The 25397-nt window shown below is 47.0% G+C and overlaps 1 protein-coding gene across 2 annotated transcripts in view; it reads left to right on the top strand.

Annotated features, from left to right (window-relative positions):
• VAV2 (vav guanine nucleotide exchange factor 2) overlaps nucleotides 1–25397 on the top strand; it is a 303317-nt gene that overhangs the window by 185153 nt on the left and 92767 nt on the right. For both annotated transcript variants that reach the window (XM_039506402.1, XM_039506401.1), the window contains exon 3: nucleotides 2721–2779. In XM_039506402.1, the coding sequence (XP_039362336.1) occupies nucleotides 2721–2779 (59 nt within the window). The remainder of the gene's footprint in view (nucleotides 1–2720; nucleotides 2780–25397) is intronic.

Here is a 25397-nt window from a genome sequence, read left to right as displayed (position 1 = left end):
CACGTAGGGGTGGAAGATTTTTGTTGCCAAAACTGGGTGTTTGTTGCGACAAAAGTCCCATTGTGTGTACGGTCTTGCTGTTTGTCGCCAAAAGGCAGTTTTTGGTGACAAAACTTGCCAGTGCAGACAAGCCCTTAGAGTGCTGAAATGGAAAACTCTTTTCATAGCCATGTGCATCCCTGTTTACTTCCTCTCCCCACCTACCCTCCAGAGCAACTACACAGGATTGTTTCACCTTATCTATCGTCAGTTTCACTTTCTGCTGTGTCTACAGTAGTCCAGTGCTTTGGGGTTGGGTTTTCAACACTGCAGGGAATGTTGAAACGAAAAAGGAAAAAAAATTAAATGCAATCAAAAATTCCTCCAATTGAAATCCTTTCTTTTTTTTAACACCTTCCCCCCCAAAAATTCTGATCCTATTTTGTAAAATCCCTCAGCCACCAACCCACCTTCTTTCTGTAACTACACCTGCATTTTCAGCTTTGTGTAGACAGAAGATTCTTAAGTTGAACGTAGGTAATTTTCAAAAAGGTGAAATGCAAGAAAGTTCGATTTCGGGGGAGAGAAAAAAACAAACAAAGCAACCAACGAATCCAAAAGGGGAAACAAAAAAACAATTGAAATCCTCTGACAAAAAAACAGGTGCTAAGAAAGACGAAAGCCATATATAGCACCCCAGATACTACCAAATGTTGTTGAATCCAGCTGTGTCCAGAATCTAGAGGGATTTGACTGTATTGAGAGGTCAAAAGGTTTCATCTTGCATTCTTAAGTGTCTCGTTGGCAATGTCTCGGCTGATCTCTCTCTTTCCGGAGAGATCCTCGGAGTGCTGGCTACAGCCCCGCGGATACCTGTCTCGTATGCTTTATAAATGTCACCAGCCTAACCCCCCACTCTGCATCGTACTGTCACCAGCCTTCTGGCTAAGGAGGGCTGAAGAGGACTTTAGTTTTGACAGGGTCTGAATCATGATCCACCAGAGGAATTGGTAGTAAGCATAAGTGCTGCTGCACCTCCTGGCTTGAAGTAGTAATAACCCAAATACATGATTTCTGCCTTCAGCATTCCCACTATAAAAATTGTTCCAGCACTAATGGTCGTGAGCATGGCCTGAGGCATTCCTGTCACCTGCTAGCCTGGGCAGCAAGAATCCAAGAGCAGAGCCCATGTTTTCCTGCATGGTAATAAAGGTGAAGTGGCCAGATTTGAAAGAAAGCCCAATACAGTGGGCATCACAGTGGAAGCTGCTGGATGCTGAGATCTTCAGAAAATCTGGTCCTAATACTGAGTTACCAGTTCATGATGTCATAAGTCTAGTAAAGCTTTGCATTTACATGTCATTCTGCACGTAGGGTCTCAAAGCAATTTTATAAACACTTCCTAACACCTCTGTGAGGTAGGTAAGAACGCTTATCCCCATTTTACAGATGGGGAAATTGAATCCCAGGCAAAGTAGCACTTAGTGAAGATCAGCTATTCTGTGGCGGTGCCCGGAATAGAACCCAGGAGTCTTGACCGCCACTCCCAGGCACTAACCACTTCTTTGGAAGTTCACTAGCTAAAGAGAATTTTGTAGTGCCAGGCAGTGGAGGAAACCGTGTTGGAAAAGGGGAGACCAAGGAAAGAAAATATTGCAATGAAATATAAAACAGGTTTTCATTTTTTTTTCTTTGCAGGGACTGGAAATTGATGGCTGCATGTGTGTAAAAGACAAAGACTTTTTTTTTCTTTTTTTAAAATGAAAAGTGTATTCAGTTTTTCTCATTCAAGGTTAAAATTGCAATGTGTTTTGTCAATTTACAAAAGTTATCGGAGCTATACCTGGTAGAAAAACAGGATGAATTTTTCACAGCATACACAAAAAAAATTCATGCTGGCTTTTTTCTTGTTGAAATATTAATGCTTCTTTATTTTTGGCCATTTATCAGATTCTGGGTCAGATCTATTAACAAAACAAGACAGTGAGCCAAGTTCACTCTGATATAAGTGGACACAACTGCGTTGAAATGATAGGAGCTGAGCCCACTTCCCGCTAGCAGTGAAATTTGGCTCAATCTATTTATTTCATGTGCAAAAAGATCATAAATGATCCAATAGAAGACTGCATGGCTAGACTTCGTCAAGAGGTACCTGGTTATTGCATAAAACTATTAGAGCAGATCTAGAATGCGTGAGCTCCAAGATGGGATTTCCTTGTATTACATTGGTACCTATTTGTTTCCTTTATATTAGAAGGTTAACGTTTTTGTGTGTTTCTATTCAGCAGCAAAAACGAAAGTTGTGTTAGCATTGACGGAATGTCATGTGAACACCGTGAGGGCTATGTGCTGTCACATCAATCTTTAAAGCCCTTGTGTGTTATCTGCTGGTTTGTTGGAATGTTCCAGTTTTACTTTGCCTCTTGATAGGGTTGTGATCTCAGTTTTAATAAAGTTTAGTGGGGCAGGGACCATCTTTCTGTTCTGTGTTTGTGCAGCGCCTAACACAATGGGTCCTGATCAATGACCGGGGCTGCTGGGAACTACCACACAACTGATCATAAGGGCCTGTTTGTCAGGGGGGCCATGTACTCACATTTCAGTAGTAGTCAATGGAAGCAGCAGATGTTCAGCAGGTCTGAAAATCGATCCCCAAGTATCTTTCTCTCCATAGTTTTAGCTATAGCTTCCCTTTTCTATTGTAATCACACCAGGGTTTTTTTTTGTTTTCTCCTTTCCAGGTGATATCAGCTGTATCCAGACTTTCCCACCACAGTATCGTTCAAACCAAAGGAATTAGGTAAGATTCTTTTAACATGATGCTTTAGATAAAATTGGCTTCCCCTCCACCCCCAGTGCGTAATCACATCGGAATCTACAAAGATAATAAGTTGGCAGTGTTCATGTGAAAGTTAGACACCAGACAGGCTGCTTTTGTGATGCTTATTAAAGTAAACTGCTGACTATAGTTCATACGTTTCCTCAGCAGTACAGACTCCTACCCAGATCGAACCAGGGATGTCTTACAAATGTACTTGGTAGTTACAGAATTTCTTCTGAGTTAGGTAAGATCAGATAATTGAAGTATTTCTCAGATCATTACCTGTACTTAGGTGCACTATATGCTTAGCAGACTCCTGGAGAAGTTTCTGTGGGGGAAAAACCAGTGGCAGGATATCTCTTAACTTCATCCAGACTTTTCTCGTCTAATGTTTGAGTCTGGTTGAGTCTCTCATGGAATATCCAACTGTGAATCAGGGTCTCTGGAAAAAACCAAGCCACAGACCCCAGAGGAATTCTCACAAATATCTGTCCTCTTTGCACTCGTTATCTGCTGGAGTTTTCAGTGATTCCATGGCTGTGGTTGCCTTCATGATCATCAGCTATTCTGCTCACTCTGGCCACATGCTGATAAAGGGGAATGCAACCTAGGATGACTTATACAAAACCGCAGGTCTCTGCTACCTTGAGCTAGGGGAACGGCCAGAGCAGCAATCTATGTGGCATTGTGCTCCTGTAATTATTAATTGTTGGCAAATTTCCCAGAGGAAATGTTAATCTGGAACTTTGTCGCATAGCTCAGGGGTGGCCAGCCTGAGCCGGATAAGGAACCAGAATTTACCAGTGTACATTGCCAAAGAGCCACAGTAATATGCCAGCAGCCCCCCATCAGCTCCCTCACCCCGCTCCCAGCGCCTCCTGCCCACCGGCAGCCCTGCCAATCAGCGCCTCCCCTTCCCTCCCCGCACCTCCCGATCAGCTGTTTCGTGGCGTGCAGGAGGCTCCGGAGGGGGAGGAGCAAGGGCACGGCAGGCTCAGGGGAGGGGGCGGGAAGGGGAGGAGTGGGGGCAGGGCCCGTGGCAGAGCCACTGCTCAATTTCCTGAGGAGTCACATAGTGTTTAATACAGAAAAACTGCTGGTGTGACCGTTAGCTAGGACATGAACAGGTATTAATGGAGGGGAACAGTTTTGGTTTACGGGCTATTTGGCACAGTAGTTGGGAGGGACCTTTTCCTAATTGCTTGAACAATAGGGAAGGCGTTTTATATCAACAGTGCAAATCCATCCTCCTCTTGTCGTCTTTATGGAATTCCTTGCAAAACGTTTTTAAATGATTGAGTTGCTTCTAATGCAGTTTTATTAGCCTGTGAGACAACATCAGAGCAAAGAGTGTGTAGGTAGTTTGCATGTGTGCACAGTCATTGCAGGCAGGGCTGGCTTTAGGGCGATTCACCCGATTCCCTTGAATCGGGCCCCCGCACCCTAAGAGGGCCCCGCAACATCCCTAAGACCCTCCGCCGCTGTGCCATCGAAGGCACTGGCAGCCAATAGCACTTCCGCCGAAGTCCCGCCGCTGTCTTCGGCGGCAGCTCGATCGTTGCTGTGGAAGAAGGACCCGCCGCTGCCGTGCCGCTGAAGGCAGCTCTTTCGAATCAGGCCCCGCAGTGCCTAAAGCCGGCCCTGACTGCAGGGTGGGCACAGATAGAAGTGAGAGGGAGACGTTTCCTCCTCCTAAGCTTTATACAGTCCAGTGTATGTCCCCTCTCCCAGTAAATCTGCAACACTCCTGCATTTTCACCCCAACTGTCCTTAGGTTTTATGGTGACTTGCACCTCTGTTCTGTACGTTCCCAAAATAACCCCCACAGAGTGTTTGTTTTTTTTAATACAAACTCTCTTGTGGCATCTGGTAGAATCCTGGGTTGTTCCATGCAGGAAAACTGGGATCTTGGCCACACAAGCCTAGTTCCACTTCCTGGGAATAAACACCCTTCTGTCTTGTTGGATCTACAGCCATCCTGGGCCTGAAACAAAGCGTCCCCACAAGAGTGGCTGTCCCCCTTTCCTACCACTCCCTTCAAAGGCTGGCTGCTGTCATTGAAATGCTAATGACGGTTAAATAACTGGCCAGGAAAACCCTAGCAAATCAGGCTCCAGTCACTGAAATGTTCTGTGTATTCATACCTGCTACTGTATTTTCCACTCCATGCATCTGATGAAGTGGGTTCTAGTCCACGAAAGCCTGTGCCCAAATAAATGTTAGTCTCTAAGGTGCCACAAGGGCTCCTCGTTGTTTTTGCTGATACAGACTAACACGGTTACCGCTCTGAAATGAAGGGGATTATGTGGGCTAGAGGGAGCCAGTTGGCGATTTTGGTAGTTCACAACCTGCAGGGCTAATGTGGAGCCTGATTTCATTGGGTCAGTTGTCCTGGCTATGACTGAAAGAACAGGGAAAAGCTGTTTCCATTGTTTAAAAAGTCCAACCCGTTCTTTATGATCATTGTGGGAAGTTTGATACTGACGTTTGACTCGCTGATCCCCTTCGCTGTGATGGTCTGATTCCCCTAACCTTGGGGGAGCAGGATTCTGGGTTCCCCCTCAGCCTGCACCTGACAACTCTAGTACTGGGGGGACTGCCGTGAAGGGCTGAGCTTCTGGGCGAGGTGCTGTCTCGCTCTTGTTAGGCACAGCCGGTTGGAACTGGAAACGAAATAAAGCTGCGCTCCTGCAAACACCTTAAGTGCCAAGCAATCACCGAGCACCACAGCAAGGCTCCCTCAGGGTGGCGAAACACCTCACGTATCAGAGAGGGCAGTGCCGAAAGATCCCTGGCTACCCAGCTCTTCAGGGATCTGACTCTGAAAGGGGCTGCATTAGGGGCGCTGACTTTCGCCATGGGGCTGCAGCAGATTCATAGTGCAGGCTTGTTTGGGGAGAATGCTTCCCTTTTGCACATCTGCCCATGGCAGGCTAGCTGCAAAAACGGTGCTTCAGTTTGCACATACAGGCTACTGCTGTTGCGTGAGTCATAGTCTAGAACTCCCAAATTCACTTCCCAGCTCTGATCCTTTCTCTATGGCCTTGGGCCAGTCACTTCACCCCTTTGCTTTAGGCCTGGTCTACACACAGATTTTGTATCAGTCTAACTGTTGGTTAGGGGGAGGATTTTTGTTGTTTTTACTGATATGGTTATACCAGTGCAATCCCAAGTGTGGAGACAGTCATAGTGGCAGTCAGCTGATTCCCCTTCCCATGCAAGAATAGGCATAAAGTGCCTTTATATTGCTATAACTGTATCCACACTCTGGGGTTTGTACCCCTGTAACTATGCCGATATAGTTAAAGGGATGCAAGTTTTGTGTGTAAGATGAGCTCTAAACAGTGAAACTGACAGCTTCCACAAGGTACAATGGGCAGTGTGCTGAGCGAAGGTTTGAAAAGTGCTGTGCGGATCAAAAGCCCCATCTGAGTTAGGCACTGTTTATTATTCAGAGTAGTCTTGAGTCCTGGAGAAGGCTATAGTGATTATTATTTTAAGGGAAAAAAGCATCAAAGCATTGTGGGAGCGGGCGGAGGGAAATCCACATGTATAGATTACACTGACCTTGCGAAAGGTAGGCCCTGGCTTGGTGTGTTGCTTACACCCTCTTGCGGTTCTTTCACTCTTTTCTGATCACTTACCCAGGTCTGAAAGGTGCAGGAAGAGCAAGCTGGCCATACTGCTAAGCCTGCTGTAGACCAATAACATTCTGCAAGGCCTGAATCACGCTTCCATTGAAGTCAATTGGGAGACTCCCATTAAGTTTAACGGGGGGCTGGTTGGAACCCCAAGTCCAGTAGACAGCCAGGATGCAAGAGGCCCGATGGCTTGTAGTCCATTGGTGTGATATTCCCCCCTACAGTATATCAATTAAATTTTCACATTTATTTTATTACAGGCTTTTAAAACTCCCATTAAACTCTCTTATCTGGAAATCTTTGGCATAGTAATTACAGAAGCAAAGTGTTGATGACACTTTTTTTTTTTGGTTGCACTTTCTGACTCCGTGTTTTTCCTACGTGTTAACCTCACCTTCCCCTGTTCGTCAGCTGCCCGTACAGGAATACGTAGTGCTGATCGCTTTCTTCACCCTCAAAAAAAATACCATGAAAGTTCTTCCCCTTCTCACCACCCCCTCTCCTAGCTAGGGCGACCAGATGTCCCGATTTTATAGGGACAGTCCCAATTTTGGGGTCTTTTTCTTATATAGGCTCCTATTACCCCTCCCCACCCCCGTCCCGATTTTTCACATTTGCTGTCTGGTCACCCTAACCCTAGCAATAAGAAAATACATACCTACCTTTTATCCATTCCTGCATTTTTTTTAATTAGATCACTTCTTGCACTGTCATCTTAAAAAGCCTTGACTATGGAAACCAAGCGCAGATGAACTTTATATGAAAACTAGCAGCAGCGTTTGCTCTCTGAAATGACTGCAGACATCTGCCATCTCGGAACCTGATCCCTGCTCCTTTTGATGCAGGTCTCCACAGATGGCAGCAACCCCCTCCTTGTCTTAGGGAGGTTGTTTATATGAATGTCTTAGGATCCCAGGGCCTGGGTTCTAGCCTGAATATTTACACTGCTGTTTTATGTCCACGCAGCCCAAGCTCCGCGTGCCCGAGTCACCGACCCAGGCCAGCTGCAGGTGTTTTCTTGCAGTGTAGGTGTTCTCTAAAGTCTGACCCAAAGTCTGTTGAAATCAGTGGGAAAACTCCCATTGACATTTGGCTTTGGCTCAAGCCCTAAGCCCTTAGAAAACCAAACAAATATAGGCCACTTGTTCACACATTGTATATAGTCTTCAGCACTGTTAAATGAAGGGATTTTCTCCCACAAAGCATTTTTTGGCTCTAGGCTTTGGGATCATGCAGGAAAATCCATACTTAAAAAAAACATCAACTCCCCAAGCCTATTGTTTTTCTTAAATATGTTCCATGATCATGCAATCTCCCGCGAAGGACAGAAAGATAAAACAAAACTCGTATGTTACTCAGAATCTTTCTACCTAATAAAGATTTTCTAGCTGTGTGGGCCTTGCCAGAGAAACCCTGTTTCACAGAGTAATTCAGGTGTAGCTATGCAGTGATGACAGCGTGTTTCCTCCAAAGAACAAGCTACAAATAGCGAAAGCCTATTGTTAATGAAGTGGTCTGTTTGCAGTATATCACTGCAGTTGGACTTAATATACGGCAGCTGTAGCTGCAGACGGCGCTGCATGTTTACTACTTGGGCTGTGTTATAATTTCAGTGGCAAATTTTTGACTTCGTTTGGTGCCGTGTAGCCCTGAGTGCATGTTGCATTGACTTACCTCCCGGCTGCTGCTCTGCTTCTGTTGATTGCTAAGATAAAAATGGGATTTATCTGTCGCACAAGGTGGTTTGTTCAACATAAGTTGTTATCCCTCCCACCTTCATCCCCCCACTAATTAAAAAAGCCCCCCCCGTGCACACACAGAATTACAGGACCCACCACCCGCTGTCTGTTGTGCTCTGGGTTGCTGTGGCTCAAGCCACGAAGGCCAGTTGGGTTTCAAACCGTGACACACCACAGTGACCATGTCCCTTGACTTTTTGAATACTATTCCATGCATAATGAGTTTCTTGCTGCAAAGGGAGGTTTATTGTTCCCTTAAGAAGAGACTTTTTCTGCCTGTATCTCTGGTTCAAGGCCTTCAAAGGAAGAGGATGATGATGTGGTTAAGACATCAGACGGGCCTGGGTTCAATTGCTGCTCTGCCCCAGATTCCCTGCCCGATTCTGGTCACATCACTTAATTTCTCTGTGCCTCCTTTTCCCGTCTGTCCAATGGGGGTGATGATACTTCCTTTGTCTTGTCTCTTAGAGTGTTATGCGTATATGCAGCACCTAGCACAACTGGGTTCTGAGCTCAGTCAGAGCCTCTAGGCGCTACAGAAATGGAATAGTATTTTTTTCCTATAGCACGTCTCACTGTAATAGCCAAGTGTAGTGTTGTTTTTTCACAGTGCAAAGTGGATACATTGTTGGGGATACAGAGACAGAGGTGGTTCTGGTGTAATTTTTCATCCCTAGAGAGAAGGAATCTCTGTTTAACACTTTTCTCTCTGTTTCATACTGCTACCCATCACCATAGTACAGGGGTCGGCAACCTTTCAGAAGTGGTGTGCCGAATCTTAGTTATTCACTCTGATTTAAGGTTTCGTGTGCCAGTCATACATTCTAACGTTTTTAGAAGGTCTCTTTCTATAAGTCTATAATATAGAATTAAACGATTGTATGTAAAGTAAATAAGGTTTTTTTAAATGTTTAAGAAGCTTCATTTAAAGTTAAATTAAAATGCAGAGCACCCCGGACCGGTAGCCAGGACCCGGGCAGTGTGAGTGCCACTGAAAATCAGCTCGCGTGCCGAAGGTTGCCTGCCCCTGCCATAGTATCTTAGTACCTTCTGTGTAAAATCAGTAGCTGTAGTGAAGTCCCTAGTGGACTTCCTGGAATCTCTGGCGCTGCTGCCACATAGTATCAATACACTCCTCAGTCAAGCACAGGCCTAGTCAGCTGACTGCTTTACTTTTCCCCAGTGGCTTTGTTAATGCCACCGCTGACATCAGACTTGAAGCAGGTGGGGAAATGATGGCGCATCAGCAGAAGAGCTGCCATTGAAGGAATGGACCATAGTCTCGTTTATAGCCAGAGGACGCAGGAGGGAATCCGGCAATCCCAATCCGTACCAAATTTGGTCCCTTCCCTGAGATTTAACAGGCTCTCCTGTGCCTCGCTCTTGCATTGCTATAGTTACATTTCCTTTCCTTTTGGAGAGGGCAGCTGTCACGAGAAGAGTATTCTCAAATGGATGAGTTTTGAGAGCCCTTTGGGAGCCCAGCTATTCACAGATCCTGTGCTAATGTAAATTTCTAATAACTGGATTAATGGGGTATAGACGCTGTAAAAAATGGAACTATAAACAGGACGTACATTGCAAAAATCCCCCACTCTGTGTGCAGCTGAATTACTCTGGTTGAGACACTTTCAAAACCCCAGTGCTTTACAATACAGTGACTGTTCTTAAAGAGAAGTTTTGTGTAATTAAAACAGCTACCATGACTACAGTAATCAGTGAGCTGGGCAACATACCAAAGCCGATGAGACCCAAAGAAAAAGCCCTTTGTCCTTGAAACGCTATGCTGCATGATGTACACAGGTATTGATAATTGCAGCATAAGAAAATAATTGGGAAGGATCACCAAATTAGTGTGAATGGTGCTCGTTATGGAGCACAGATGGGATCAGCAACCAATGCTCTAATACATGCTGTGATCACTGGTAATAAGAATTAGATGTGGTCTTCTGGGATCCCCACCCACAGAACCTCAATCCACATTTTCCTTGGCAAGGGAGATCATTTAATAGATTTCAGACCAAACTCCTAGCCATAAATTAAAGCCCATTGAGACATTTGGCACTGATTTTATCTGGGCATTTTAGCCTACAGATGATGGTAACGATTCAGTGTTGTTCTATTGCATTGAATAGCCGACACAGCCCCAACTTGAAGTCATGTCTCCATTGTGCTAGGTGCTGTACAAACATACAGTGGAAGACAGTCCCTGTCCCAAAGACCTCACAGTCTAACTAAAGAAGAGTGAGATCAAAGAAGTATTATTGTCCCCATTTACAGATGGGGACACCCCAATTCGAGAAGCAGTTGTCTGTCTTTAGGCTTGTGGGTAGTCCCATTAGCTGTAAAGTACTTAAAGTTAGGCATGTGCTTAAGTACCTTGCTGAATCGAGGCAGAGAGATTGTGATTTGCCACAGGGAGTCCATGGCAGAGCTGAGAACTGACCTCCATTATCCTGAGTCCAGTCCTGTGGCTCAACCAAACGGCCATCCTTGTTCTATGCACGCTGCAGCGGACTAAGGCTCCCAAAGGCAGTTCACGCAAGCCTTGGGCTTTCAAAGGTGTGCTTGCATACTGAAGTCCATGGCAGATCTCCTATTGATTTCAGTGAGCACAGAATTGGTCCTCTAGTCTGCGAGGGCATTTTTTTCTTTCATTAAAGTGATGGAATCCATCTCGCATACCCAAGTGGGGTGAGTGCAGCAAATTAGAACTTGGCTTAGGTGGTGCCAGGTTGTCAACTATCCCTGTAGAATCATCCAATGTGGCTTGTTCACGTTGTGCCTTAGTTTATCATACTAGAGAGATGGTATGATTGTTATCCTCAGAAGGCAAACGCAAGGGGTATATGGATTCTGTACAGTGACACGGCACTTGTAATTACATCCCGGCTCTTGTTTGCCTGATTACTAATAGCACGTGCAGGAAACACTCTTGGATTCTGTGCGATCCCTGCCAGTCTCTCAGAAATGAACGCGTTGCTTCAGAGACGGCAGCTGGGTTTATTCCCAGCCACATGCATGTGGTTGCTGTTTAATTGCATCTACAGTGTGAAAACATCTTTCAAGAAGGCTGCATATTCCTCTGATGCAAGGAGGACACAAGACATTACTGAGGTGTCTGGTGGCACTTTAAAGACTAACAGATTTATTTGGGCATAAGCGGGTTTTTTACCCACGAAAACGTATGCGCAAATAAATCTGTTAGTCTTTAAGGTGCAACGGACTCCTCATTGTTTTTGTGGATACAGACGAACAGAGCTACCCCTCTGATACCTTAGAAATTATTGGATACATTTTGAGGCTTTGAGAAGGTATCGTGTGTTGCAGCCGTGTTTTTGATTAATCACCAGTCAGGTTAAATGAGAGAGAGAGAGAGACTGAATGGGGATAAATGATGGAGACATTGTGGTGAAAGAGGAGATTTTAAGCGTATGTGTTAGACATGTCCAGTCATTAGAGATTATTGAAAGCCATTCATAATCAAATATTACAAACTGTTGGATATCTATGACCAAAGGATCCCTTGGTGATCCTCCCAGGGCTTCTTAGTGAAAATGGTCAAACGAAAAGAAATGAAGAATTAATCTCTCATTGGCTAGTGGATGCTTGGGGATTGATAGCTGCAGTGCAAAAAGAAACAGTCCAAAACTAGAGGAAGGATTTTGTTTTTATTTTAAAAGGGAAGTTGCTATGGGAAAATTAAATATCCAAAGTCACTTTTTAATAATGCTAGGCTCTTGGCTTCAGTAATACCTTGTGGCAGTGAGTTCCACCGGCAGAATGTGGGCTGCTTGGGGTGGGTTGGAAAGCATGTCCTTTTATCTGTTTGAAATATATATGTCCCTTGGAAACCGAGTTCTGCAAGCGGAGCAGGAGGTTTAGAAATAACGGCTCATGCTGCCTCATCCATTTTTAATGTGTGTGCACAGTGCAACTATTTGAAAAGATAAAGGAGTTAGCGGGTTCAAAGAGCCCTTCTTGAAAGTAAATCCCTTATATGTGAACTGAACCCCCTGAAGTGACTCTGCACTGACACCGCAGCTAATAAAATTGATTTTTTTTTAAAATCCCACTATTTTAGCAAATGGGGGGCGAGGGGTATCTTATTTTGGTCAGACCTGCTTGCATAGTGAGGGCAGTCAGCCTCTTGGCCAAGTCGTGGCTGTGCACGGACGCTGCTTTGGTGGAGGGACAGAGAATGAGAACTTGTCTTGTACTTGCTTTGGGGAACTAGGTCTGAATTCTGATCTTTCTTGAGGCTTTTTTTCTACTGCTAAAGAGCTGGAGTTTTTTGCCTCAGGGTCACGGTGTGTGCGAGCGATTCCCCAGGCAAAACCATGAGATAAGGCATGTTAGTTTTACCACAAAGCAAAGTACACTAACCCCTGCCTGGGGTTTGTCTCAGGAGGTTAACCGAACCAAAGTGCCTTGTTTTCCCTTCGTTTTTACCTTAGGAGAGCTCACAAATGCTAGTTGCCCCGAGGTTTAAAAAAAAGGCATCCTTCTTAGCAGTGAAGACAAGCATGTTGCCCAAGGATGCATGGCACTTGTTGCCGAGGGGATGCGCTTGATCTCAGGGGATGAGGCGCTGCTGATTACAGGGCCCGGAGAAGTCACTGTCGATCACCAGCAGGGAAGTCCTGCTTTGCATTCCAGCAAGGAGAGTGAGCGAGTCGGTGGGTGATGAGGGGAATGGAGCGGCAGCAGGCCCGGGAGAGTGGGCAGCTGGGTTCTGTTCCGGGCAGTACCACAGACTTGCATGGAAGCTTTTGGGCATTAATCACAGGCCATTTATTTACGTGTCTAAATGTGGATGTATTTTAGGCACCTACCTGTGTGACTGTGCCAGCTTTAACGCCACCGGGCCTCAGCTTCCGCCCCGCAGCATGCGAGTAGTGAGGGAAGGAGAGGCGTACTTCTATGATGGCTGGAAAGTGTTTTCAGATCTCACCTGGGAGGCACTACATCACCACGGACTATTATTTCACCAGCTCCTATTAAAGTCAATGGAAAGACTCCCATTGATGACTTCATTGGGCGTGGGATCAGGCCCTATTGTGACAAAGGCTCAGAGTGATACTTGAAGAAGGGCCTAAGTGACATAGGCACACAACATCCTTTACCTTGGCCTTGTGCTCCCAGCTCATTTGGGTGCTCTAAGAAAGCCCGTCCTCTGGCTCTCAAACAGCTGTGTGCTCTGACTTCCGCTTTGGTTCCAGGGCTTGCAGGAGGTCGGAGGCTCCTGGTACAAATAACGGCAAGTAAAATTCAAAGTCAGTGCATCTCTTCCGTGATTGAACCCCTGCGGCGCTCGTGTTCGCACTGGCGTATTCCAGCTGGGAATACCACAAAGGAATGGGGTACAGACGCCTACTGAGCCAGCCACATGCTAATGTCAGCTAGCTCGCACCAGGTTAATGTTGCTTCAGGAGCAAATCCTAAAGAGTGTGTTGCTTTTCTCTTGTTACAGCTGCCGCGGCTTGCTGTGTGTAGCAGCATATGCCATTGAGCCCGGGGCCATGAAAAATTGCAGCATTCCTCTGCAGCCCTTGACTTGTTCTCCTAACGTTCATTGCTTAATGATGCGTCACCGTGTTTGCAAAGGCGTGCGGTGTTCAGCCTTTGCATCCTCCGCTCTTTGTTCTTTCCTCTTAGCCCAGCGCTGTTCGCTGCCGTGAAAACCTGTCTTGCAGGAGAGATCTGACAATAGAGGGCTGACAATAGGCCGAAACAGGCGCCTCCTAGCCAGGCTTAAACCCCTGTGGCTGTCATTCCTCAATGCAACATCCTTCCCCTCTCCCAACCTGGAGTAGCTGGGTTGCGAAGCATGGAAGGCTAGGGGAGATGGAATCTCCCTCCAAGGCCCGCTTTGCTGCTATGCCTCCAAACGGTGCGGAATGGGGACTACCTAGCAACGGATCCACGGTCCCTGCTTCTGAACTCCCTCACCTCTGCCCTGTCCCCAGCCACGGCCAAGCACCGGTGTGGCGGGAGCTTGGGCTGCAGTGAACAAGGTGGTGTGGAACCCTGGCACTGAGGTCTGAAACGGCAGAACTGCCCTGGTTTCATTGCGTTTGGGGCCCTCGGCGGCTGCTGAGAAGGGAGTAGAATGTTGCCCGCTCTATTTAAAGGAACACTGTCAAAATGGACACGCCCCGGTTCTCAGATCATGTCCCTGAACCCTCTGAATGCTGCAGCTTTAGCTCAAATGGAAAACTCCTGCAACCCACCTTTGTCAACAAAACCAAAACCCGACTGACAAGATTTTGCATCCCTCTGCCCAGCACTACCCTCAAAACAAACCGCCCCTCCTGCTATGGGGAAATCTGTTGCCGGCCAGAGCCAGGGCTGCAGCTTTGACATTGCTTGAGCTTCTGTACTAAGGAACCTGCCGCTATCACTAGTGAGTGTGTCTGTGGCGAGGGGTTTCACATGCATGTTGTGTGGTCCCTCCCCTCAGCCTCCCTGTACTGCTCAAGAGATGGTAACATTATAGGATTCCTCTAGAGCAGTGAGGGAGCAGCATTCATGTGTGTGCATTATAATGCCCTGCCTGTTTGGAAGAAGAGGGATGGAGACTGACTAAGCAGGCGGCTGCCCTGACTTGCCCATAGAGCAAACCAAGGCTGGTATATCTGATTTTCGGTAGCTGAGGCCCAAGAGTCTCCTTTTAACCTATCAAGGCACGTGCCTGTAACTGGTTTTCTATCAAGCCCAGAGGAAGCGAGGCGAGGTGCTAGTCTCTCTCCAGGGTGATGATTTTTCAAGAAGCACCCAGGTCTAGAGCTGAAGAAATTCTTGATTCTTTTGGTGTGGTGGCCAAACTGGAGTGGGGGTGTGAAGAAAAGTTCCTTTCATAAGAGCCCTGGAGTGTTTACAGCCTAAATAGGGGAGAGACACACAAGGCTGGGAAGGAAACAAAGACCACAGGGAGGTTTTCCCACGGTCACACAGCTGGGAATAGAGCCTAGATCTTTTGAATCCCAGTCCAATACTTTATCCGTTGGACCAACATAGGCCTGAGTCAGAACTCTCCGATCCAAACTCCTCCACGCCTGGTGTGTTGATTCAGGAATTAAATCCAGAGTTAGGGCCAAATTCTCCATCTTGCTTTGCACTCCCTAATTGTCTGAACCCAAATACTGGATGGGAGCAGCCTGAAATTTGGCGTGGGATGATATCAGAAACAGAAGTTTGTGTTCCTGCCAGCAAAACTCGGCTCCTGCAAATCCAAGCATCAGGTCCCCCCCCAAGGCAATTAACCAAGAAGAAATCACTTCCGCTCACCATCCCAGAGGAGAGAAGGAATGATAAGTGAAAATCTTTTATATGGATTTGAAAAATTTCTCCTGTGTAATGCAGCCCTCATGCTGTTTGCATTTGGCCTCTAGTCCCTTCGCCCCACGGGATGGTAAATCAGCTCAGGATGTGGCTCTAGCCAGATGTGAATCTGACAAGCAATTAAAGTCTCTAGCGATTAAGTTTGGAAATGTCTGCAGGCAGTGATTGTGAGGAGGAGGTACTAATGGGATCTCTTATCCTAGATGGTTTGATTTACTAGGACCATTTTATTCACGGTCGTTATGCTCTCAGTAATTACCTATGCCCGTTATATTTTAAGTTCAGTATTACTATAAAATGGGTTTAGAAGATTGTGTAATGAATCCATGTCCTGAAATCACCCTTGGTTACTACTAGCACCCGCTTCTTCAGCTCCACAAACTCACACCTCTGCCGCCTGAGCCAAAAGAAGGATTTTACCTCCGTCTGGCAGTAACTGCCATATCCCATCTGTCGGCCAGTTGCTAGAGGGTAACAGCTTTTTGTCACTGCTACATCCAAAGCCAGTACGCTTCAGAGAGCGAATGCATGTAGTGACTTCTGTCGCGGTACATTTTTTTAGGGATTCCAGCGTTCCAGAGTGGAAAGGGCACAGTAATTAGGAATAGATTTAGAAGTCAGGCTTTATTTAGGCTGTGTGTTTCCACAGTCGGTACAAACAAACCCAGGGCCTGCACTGTCGGGGACATGACCGATTTTTCGCATGGGAGGTACCATCCCGGAATTGTAAAGCCAGCTTTCCCAAAGACACTTTCTTTCCCCGTTTTTTAAATACAATACCCAACAGGATAAATGTCATGTCCTTAGGATTGGGTGAGCCCCCCATGTCTCTTGGGATCCAATTTGAACGTGAGTCTCCTGTGGTGAAAGACTAGTGTCATGAGACTCCTTTAAACATGCCACAGATTGCTTCGATGGCGTGATGAATGCATGCGCTGCATATGTGGTCCTTGCTCATCATCTTCTGCACACAGTAATACCGATGCTGACAAGAGTCGCAGACCCCATCCTTTGTATAAAGACTTCGCGTTAGCTCAGTGAACTTGTGGCAAAGTCCCAGGGGACAAATGCTAGCATGCTACAGAACACCCAAATGGACTCTCAGCAAGACATTAAGGAGCCAATTCTCTGCTGGTGTAAATCGGCATAGCTCCATTTAAGTCATTGAACTCAATGGAGCTGTGACCGTTTATATCAGCTGAGGATATGGCCCTCGGTGCTTATGATTTCCCAGCCCAATACACCTAACAGCCAAGGACTTGATGAAAGGGCAGAAGCATGCCCAAGGGGATACAGCACCAGAGAAGAGAAGGAAGGGACCAGTTCAAAATATGGGCTATGCTTTGTGTCCACGCTGACGAGTTGAACCAAAACCCCAGCTCCAAACCACTGCTGTACATTAGAAAAGCTTAGATCGCTGCCAGCCCCTGGCTCCCTGTTGGACTGAGTGGAACTCCTGGATTTGACAGTCCTGAAGTCTGGAAAATTTCAGATCCAGATGCAGATTTGCCTGTAGAGATTGGCCGATATAACTGGAGAACTCTGCATTGATTTGTTTTATCCTCTCAGGAATGTGGCAATGGTACCAACACTTGTTTGGGAATCCCACCATCAGCCCATTCAGAGAGGAGAGCTCTCTTAGTCCCTTCTGACCTTAAAATCTATTCATCTATTGTGATCATCTAGTCCAGGGGTAGGCAACCTATGGCACGGGTGCCGAAGGCGGCGCACGAGCTGATTTTCAGCGGCACTCACGCTGCCCGGGTGCTGGCCACCAGTCCTGGGGGCTCTGCATTTTAGTTTAATTTTAAATGAAGCTTCTTAAACATTTTAAAAACCTTATTTACTTTACATACAACAATAGTTTAGTTAGATATTATAGACTTATAGAAAGAGACCTTCTAAAAACATTAAAATGTATGACTGGCACGCAAAACCTTAAATTAGAGTGAATAAATGAAGACTTGGCACAGCACTTCTGAAAGGTTGCCGAACCCTGATCTAGTCTGACCTCCTGCACGTTGCAGGCCAAACAACTTTGCCCACCCGCTCACTCCTGTAACAAACCCCTAACCTCTGGCTGAGTTGCTGAAGTCCTCAAATCATGGTTTAAAGGCTTCAAGTTACAGAGAATTCACCATTTACACTAGTTTAAACCTGCAAGTGATCCGTGCCCCATGCTGCAGAGGAAGACGAAACCCCCCCAGGGTCTCTGCCAATCTGACCCGGAGGAAAATTCCTTCCCAACCCCAAATATGGCCATCAGCTGAACCCTGAGCATGTGGGCAAGACCCACCAGGCAGATACCTGGGGAAGAATTCTCTGTAGTAACTCAGATCCCTCCCTCTTTAGTGTCGCTCTGACTCTGCCCCTCTCTAGTTTGCTTCAGCTGGATTCATCCCCAAGTCTGATAAAGCTGCTGAAAAATCTGTTGTCGTTAGTGAGATCCAATGGAGAAAGTATTACCCTGTCCAGACCCAGCCTCTCCCAATGTGCCAACCTTCTGGCTTGAGCCCATGTGACCCCAGTCTAATGCCCTACCCATTTCCCCCAAGTCCTTTAGAAGAGTATCAAAACCTGTCTCAGAATTCACTGCAGTAGTGCATGACAGACAACAAAGCACATGGGCACAATTGTGTTGAGTCCCTTTGGAATCACATTCAATGGACATTCCAACAGAAAAATGGCTGAAAACGTAAGAACGACCATACTGGGTTGGACCATTGGTCCATCTAGCCCTGTGGACTCTGACAGTGGCCAGTACCAGATGTTTCAGAGGGAATGAACGGAACAGGGCAATTGTTGAGTGATGCATCTTCCCCTGTCGTCCAGTCCTAGCTTCTGGCAGTCAGAGGTTTAGGCACACCCAGAGTGTGGGATTGCGTGCCTGACCATCTTGGCTAATTGGACTATCCTCCATGAATGTATCTAATTCTCTCTTTAGGCTTCTAGGCGCTACTTTAATACAAATAATGACCAACAATAATGCCGATTAGTTGTTAGGGAGAAATTATGTATGCGTGATTCTATTTCTGTTGGCACATGGGTGTTTCTTATGGTGACTCCAGCTCGTAAGGTGCTTGCACAGGATTCATAGACCATGTCTGCTGCTGGGACTATTGAAAATATTTTCATACCTTGCTTAGATTTAGGTAAAACATAACTTGTGGGGGGGGGGAGTTTATAGCTTTTTTCTTTTAATGAAAATATTTACTAATGTCAGGAAATTTCAGGGAATCATGGGGAAACTGTTAATCATCCATGGAATGCATTGCAGATCTGCACATTCTGGCTCTTGGATGCATAGATGTCACTTATCTTTATATTTCTGAATAAAAAGGTAGAGTCAGCAGAGAGCGAATAAGACTTGTGAATTTTGGCAGAGCTATTGCTTTTTTTTGTTTGGCAATGATGAGGTTAGTAATCAGGGGGCATTTTGTGACCTAATAGCTGAAAGCCGCCACGGCCTGTGGCTTGGTCTGTCTTTCCGATTTCTCACACTGTGTTTAAGCTCAGAATAGTGCTGTTCCCTTTATGAAAAAGTACATCCTGTGGCCCTCCCCTGCCCCTAATGTTAGAGTATTTCAGATGTTGGGTAGCGGAGTTTGGTGTGTGTGTTTTACGGGTCCCTCTCTGTGCCCAATCTACAGCTTTGTGTCTCCTTCAGCCAGAGCTACAGAGCCTTGATTCTTTAGATTAAGTTACAGCAAGTTGGGCTGTCAGCTCTGGTGGTCCTTGGTTCAGTTCTCAGTGTACTGGCCAAGATGGTGGCCATCCTAGGTGCATGTGGAAGAAACGTGTATGTGCGCACACAATTAAAAACACGTAGATCTGTGTAGAGACCTTGCTCTGTTAAGTGGCCCTAACCAGAAGTACTTTAGTTTTTCACTCCTCTCATGCTTATCCTTTTCGGAACCTCAGGGAGCTCCCCATTTTGGCCTCGCCCTGCAGTGTGGCCATGCCGTGTTCTCCTGAAGGAGGAGTGGAAAGGACTAGTGATGCCCAGTCAGGTGTCTCTCCAGTGGAAGGGAGGCTGTCTCTCAGGAATGACTTCTCCAAGTGATTCAGGGCATGACTTCACTGCTGGAGTTCGTCCACTGGAGCTAGCTTAGCTCAAGGGAGAGCTGCTACGCTGCAAAACAACACCCCAGCTACCCAGAGTGATTGGCTCAGCCGCTGATGAGTTGCGCTCACTTGAACTGTTGCCTGTAACTGCATCCCCGCTGCATTCTTAGCTCAAGCATCAGCAGCTCTCGGGCTTCAGACAGACCCTTCCCATCCCCTAATCCCTGCAGCACGCAGCTAGCTTGAGTTGAAAGCATCACCTAACGAGTAGAGAGCTTTGTGTGTGGATGGGAGTTGGGTTGCGGCAACACTTGGGTTATACCTCGAGCTAATGCGCAGTGAAAACAAGCCTTAAATCACTTGGAGGCGTCATTCCTGAAGGCCCGGAGACCAGAGAGATGCCAGCAACCCCCAAATTCTCACCTTGGCTCTGCTGCTGACTCCCTCACTTAACCCTTCTGCAAAATGGAGGTACCTACCTGAGGGCTGGGAACAGGTGTTCATGGCCGGTAACGTTTACAGTTTGGAGATAGAAAGCCCTGACTCTCTGATCCCTTTCTTCCTGGGGTGTGCTCAGTGCTTACCGGTAGAGATGTGTCAAAGCCCAGATGGGTTCTGAGATGTCTGACGTACTTATACAGCCCAGTGTCTGAGCCTCTCCCTGCCGTTAACGTATTTATCCTCACGTCACCCCTCGAACGCAGGGCAGTCCTATTATCCCCATTTTACAGACGGGGAGCTGAGATACAGAGAGTGGCTGCTCACCGTCACGCTGGGAGTCTTTGCACGGCAGGGAACTGAACCAGGCTCTCCTAAGGTCCAAGATTGCATCGGAACCACTGGACCATCCTTCCTCTCTGTAGTAAGCCAGCCAGAGGTGGAAACTATCTAGCATAGCGGGTGTCCACCCGCTTTCTTCTTTCTGTCTCAGCAGTGGGGCAGATAAGGCCATATACAATGCAGTATGCTGTCAGTTGTAGGTTGCGGTCTTTTCCAACTTGGTTTTCTTTTGGATTGGAGGCCCCGGCCAAATTTGTTTCTGGGGATGGCTGAGTTAATGCTCTGGAGAAGATGTTTTGGCTGGAAGGGGAGAGGTTCCCTGTTGGATCGTATCCATCTGTTACTGTCACAGTTGAGCTGAAGTGAGGAGAAAGCGGCACCACATTCTACTGCTAAATGCTAGTCGGTGTCAAACTTTTCCCCTTAAATGCGATAATGTGTTGAAACGCACGAAGGATATGAGCTGTTATTCTTTCTCCTCCTCTCTAAAAACACTTGCTTCAGATCTTAGTAAAAGATAAACCAGGGTATATACCGTAGATAAACAACGGGCACTGTACCAGAGGTCTCTGCAGACAACCCTGGTCCCAGCCTCTATTTCAGGTGAGACAGAGGCTAAGTGAGCTACACAGGCAAGGATTCAACCTGATCAAACTCACAGAATCCCCCTCTTCCCTTCTCAGCTTAATTTTAGTGATCGGTTTTTGCAGCCCTCCTTAGCATGACAAGGCCAGAAACCTCCTCCAGACCACACATGCTCCTGCTCTGACCCCCTCCTTGGCATTGGGGGTGGGAGGGGTAGCTCAGTGGTTTGAGCATTGGCCTGTTAAACCCAGCATTGTGAGTTCAATCCTTGAGGGGGCCACTTAGGGATTTGGGGCAAAAATCTGTCTGGGGATTGATCCTGCTTTGAGCAGGGGGTTGGACTAGATACCTCCTGAGGTCCCTTCCAATCCTGATATTCTATGATTCTATATAGTTAAGGCTACGAGTCTTTCACGGAGGTCACGGTTTCCGTGACTGTCTGTGACTTCTGGAGCAGCCAGCAGCAGCAATTTCGGTGTGTGGGAGGGGGCTAGAGGCAGGGTGTTGGCAGGTGCGGGAGGGGGGACTTACCTTGGGGTGGGGGGCTCCCACTGGCATGGCCCTGCAGCTCCTAGGTGGAGGAACCAGGGGGCTCCGCCCGCTGCCAACGCCCACAAACCCTGCCCCCATAGCTCCCATTGGCTGCAGTTCCAGCCAATGGGAGCTGCGCAGCCGGTGCTTTTGGCAGGAGCAGCGTGCAGAGTCCCCTGGTCCCTCCACTGCCTAGGAGCTGCAGGGACACACAGAGCTGGGTAGGGAGCTGCCAGCCCTGCCATCTTCCCCCTCCCCCGGCACCAGCAGGGGTCCCAGGCCACCTCCCCCAGCACCTGCGGCACCCCTGGACTGGCCCCCTAGAGCACCCGCTGCCCCCCACCCAAACTTTAGTTAGGGGTGTATAGTAAAAGTCATGGACCAGTCACGAGCTGTGAATTTTTTACTGCCCGTGACCTGTCCATGACTTCTACTAAAAATACCCATGACTAAAATGTCTCCTTGCATATAGTGCATTAAGGCTTTGTCTGCACAAGGGCGGCATGTGGAGGAGGTGTTGCCACATGCCGCAGTGAAAAGCAGGCTGTGTCCACGCTGCAGTGTGTAGCTACATGTGTCAGTGAAAGGCTCTGGCAGGGAGGAGGCAGTGAGGAGAGACTTCAGCTGCCGCAGCTTTTCCCTGTTGCCGGAGTCTGTCCCTGCGGCAGGAGAAACACTCCAGTCCCAGTGTAGACGGGATACGGCTTGGGCGAGTAAACAGCCACATAGGTTCTGTACTAAGGTCCATACTCTCACTCTGGAGTGTCTTTACCCGTCTAAGCCATGTGTCCCCATCTACGCCGCTGATTATACCCATGCTGTAGGGAGAGGGCGGTGGCTACCTATCCATGTCCTCTACACGCTGCCAAAAGAAGTGTATCTATGATCATGTAATAGTGTCTCTGCGATATCTTATTGCGTAGTTTATGAGTTTCCCACTAGAGCTCTGCTGCAATCAAACCCGCATTGATAAGTTTTGTCACACCCAGACCGCCCATAACAGTAAAACCGTAATGGTTCGATGCAGCCCTCGGAAAGTTTGCCCAGTCTGAGCCGTTTCTTTTGAGATATGAGGAATGTAACTGAATGGTCAGTTTTTAATTAAGTGCAGAGTTTTCCATCTTTGCACTGCAGGAAGCGCTCGTCGTGTTCTGCTTTATAATAACAACACTTTTTGGCATTTATGGTACTTTGGTACATTTTAGCCATCTCAAAGCACTTCACAAATGTGAGTCGATGCCATTATTCCTGTTCCTAGAATGGGCAGCAAGGGACAGAGCAGTGAAATGACTCACCCGGTGCTTTGTACCAGTCAGTAGCACAGCTCGTAATAGAACATGAAGGCTCTTGATTTGAAGGGCCTACTCTGCTCGCAGCTGCTTTGTCATCAGAGGAACTTCTGACTTCAGTGCTAACTTACTCCTTTTGCAGTCCCACTGAAGCCAGCGATGAGTGTGTTTTCAGTTGTGATTAAATGCCTTGTGAAACCGCCTGGCTTTCTTTGAACGACTCCCTGGGTACGCCCCAAAGGATGACATTTCTCTGTGATCCCATGAGGCCCATTAAAGCTTTTGGAAGCCAAAGCCAATGGATGGCAAGTGAGCTACAGCAAAAGCATAATGGGATGCGGGGGAGAGGGGACGATCTCATGTTTCGGGAATAACTGATCACGGTGTAAGAAACGAAAAGGTGGTAAAAACTTGGTTGTTTTGACAGTTCCAAATAGCTGAGATTACTGTCCTTCCTGATGAGAAATGCATGCTGAGATTTAAAAGAATCCTTCAGAAACAGTTAAGACCAGCCTTCAAGAGTAAGAAGCAGGCACTCTGAGTGCTTGTCTTCCCTGCAGCTAAACACCAGGGACTGGCCCATGTCAGCAGAGTTGGGCTCACAGGGGAGGAGAGATCCAGAGCCTGAGCCCAAATGTCTACACCACAATTTTCCCGCCCCGCAGCCTGCGCCCCAGGAGCCCAAGTCAGCTGTCATGGGCCGGCCATGGGTGTTAAATTGCAGTGTAGACATACCCGTAGTGTTCCAGGGAACCTGCTGTAAAATCAACATTTTTTTTTTAATTGGGGAGTTGAGTATATTTTCAGTCCATTGGAAGTACTTAACACCAACCAATCAAACCACCACCTGGTTTCTTGGATGGATGATTGGCTACCCACAAAACATCCAGACCCTTAAATCCCAGAGGGGCTGGGCAGATGCAGGAGAAATCTAAGGCGATGACTGAAAAGTGACCTTCCATAAATGTGCCATATGGGCGGCAAATGCTTGTCTAGGACTGATGGGTCGGAGTAGAAGCTCTTTGTCACAGAAAGCAATGTCCGCATGTTGTGACAGTTGTGATTATTTTTTATAGATGAGATTTATTATAAGCCGTGCCCTGGAGTTCCAAACCGTCTCAGCCAATCAGGATGCAGCATCAGAAGCTGCGTGTTTAATTATTGAAAGGAAGCTGTCAAGTCCCCCGTACTGATGTGCCTTGAAAAGTTCTGCTTTATGGCAAGCCCAGCTCCTTACTCCCATTTAGCGTTTAGAATAACCTCCATCTGCACTCACACCCTGCAGCTGCTTCCCCCAGGCACACAGATGTGACAATGGCTCCAGGCCAGCAAGGGAGTGTTGAAAAGGATCCATTGACAGCAAAGGGCCAGATCTTTCTCTGCTGTAAATCAGCATCCCTCCTTTGAAGCCAGTGAAGCTGTGTCCATTCAGGCCGGCTGATGATTGGGCACCAAAAAAGCTTATGCTGAAAGTGCCATTTCTAAAGTGAGGTTCAACTTGTGAGGTTATCATCTTGATGGCATTACATCTTGCCTTCGAGTTTCATTGTGCTTCCTGTGTAAGGTTCTTCAAAATGTTTCCAAGTCCTGCCCAACTTTAGGGGAGTTCGTCCTTAAAATAGCTAAGCTATCCTGTTCTCTCTTGATTTCTCAAATAGTCTTATTTATACAGGAGTCGCAATGTAAATGATTACTAAGAAGGAAAGGGGTTACACCAGTTGAGGATCTGTCCCCGGAACAAAGCTGTAAAATCGAGATGGAGACTGTGAACATCCCAAAGATTTGAGCAAGTAGGGATGGGGACTGGATCTAGGGGTTTGGTTCAGGTCTATCTCTGTGGCAAAAGAGACTATATCATACAACCTTGTGAACGGATTCGAGACCTGCACTAAGGGTGCTGATGGACTTTTAGATGAACCCAAAACCCCAGCTTGGATTTAACTATGGATTTTCACAGCTGGTGTTAAATGACTCCCTCCTCCATCTATACAGAAGAGAAAGAGAGAGAGGGATATTTTGTGACCACCAAGAAACAGATCCTGGCTGAAGCCTCCTCTGCTGGTTGCATAGCTACAGGCATTAGGGCCAAAATTTTCAAACGGAGGCACCTACATTCACATTTAGGTGTCTAAGTAAAAGTGGACTAACTCTTAGCGGTGCTTAGCACCGTTGCTTCTTATTGACGTCTCTAGCCACTGTCTGCAATTCTGGAAAATAGGTGCCTAAATATGGATTCAAGTGCCTAACCTGAGGTACCCATTTGAAAATGTGGGCCTATGCCCTTACGTGTGGCAGAGCTGTCCAGGAAATGTAGCTTCCCAGTGCGACCGGCCGTATCAGTACAGGACGATGATCTGTGTTATATTCTGCCTGAATTGCAAGGGCATCGGTGTTCATTTCCTATTGGTGAAAGGGAAAAAACTCCCGTGTGCTCTTATTGGTGCTTATGGAAAATATAGCCACTCCCACTTTAGATCAGTGTCAGTCTGTCCTGTCTTCCTTGCATGCCCCTCCGCCCGGGCCTTGACTCTGCGTTGAAACCAATAGCAAAGCTCCCTGGGGTTTCACTGGAAGTAAGATCCAGCCCCTAACTTTACAGAATAACCACAGGTGACAAAGTCTG

The sequence above is a fragment of the Mauremys reevesii genome, linkage group 19 (assembly GCF_016161935.1).
Source record: "Mauremys reevesii isolate NIE-2019 linkage group 19, ASM1616193v1, whole genome shotgun sequence".
Classification (NCBI taxonomy): Eukaryota; Metazoa; Chordata; order Testudines; family Geoemydidae; genus Mauremys; species Mauremys reevesii.
The sequence above is the reverse complement of the archived record's forward strand: the minus strand, read 5'-3'. Positions and strand labels throughout refer to the sequence as shown.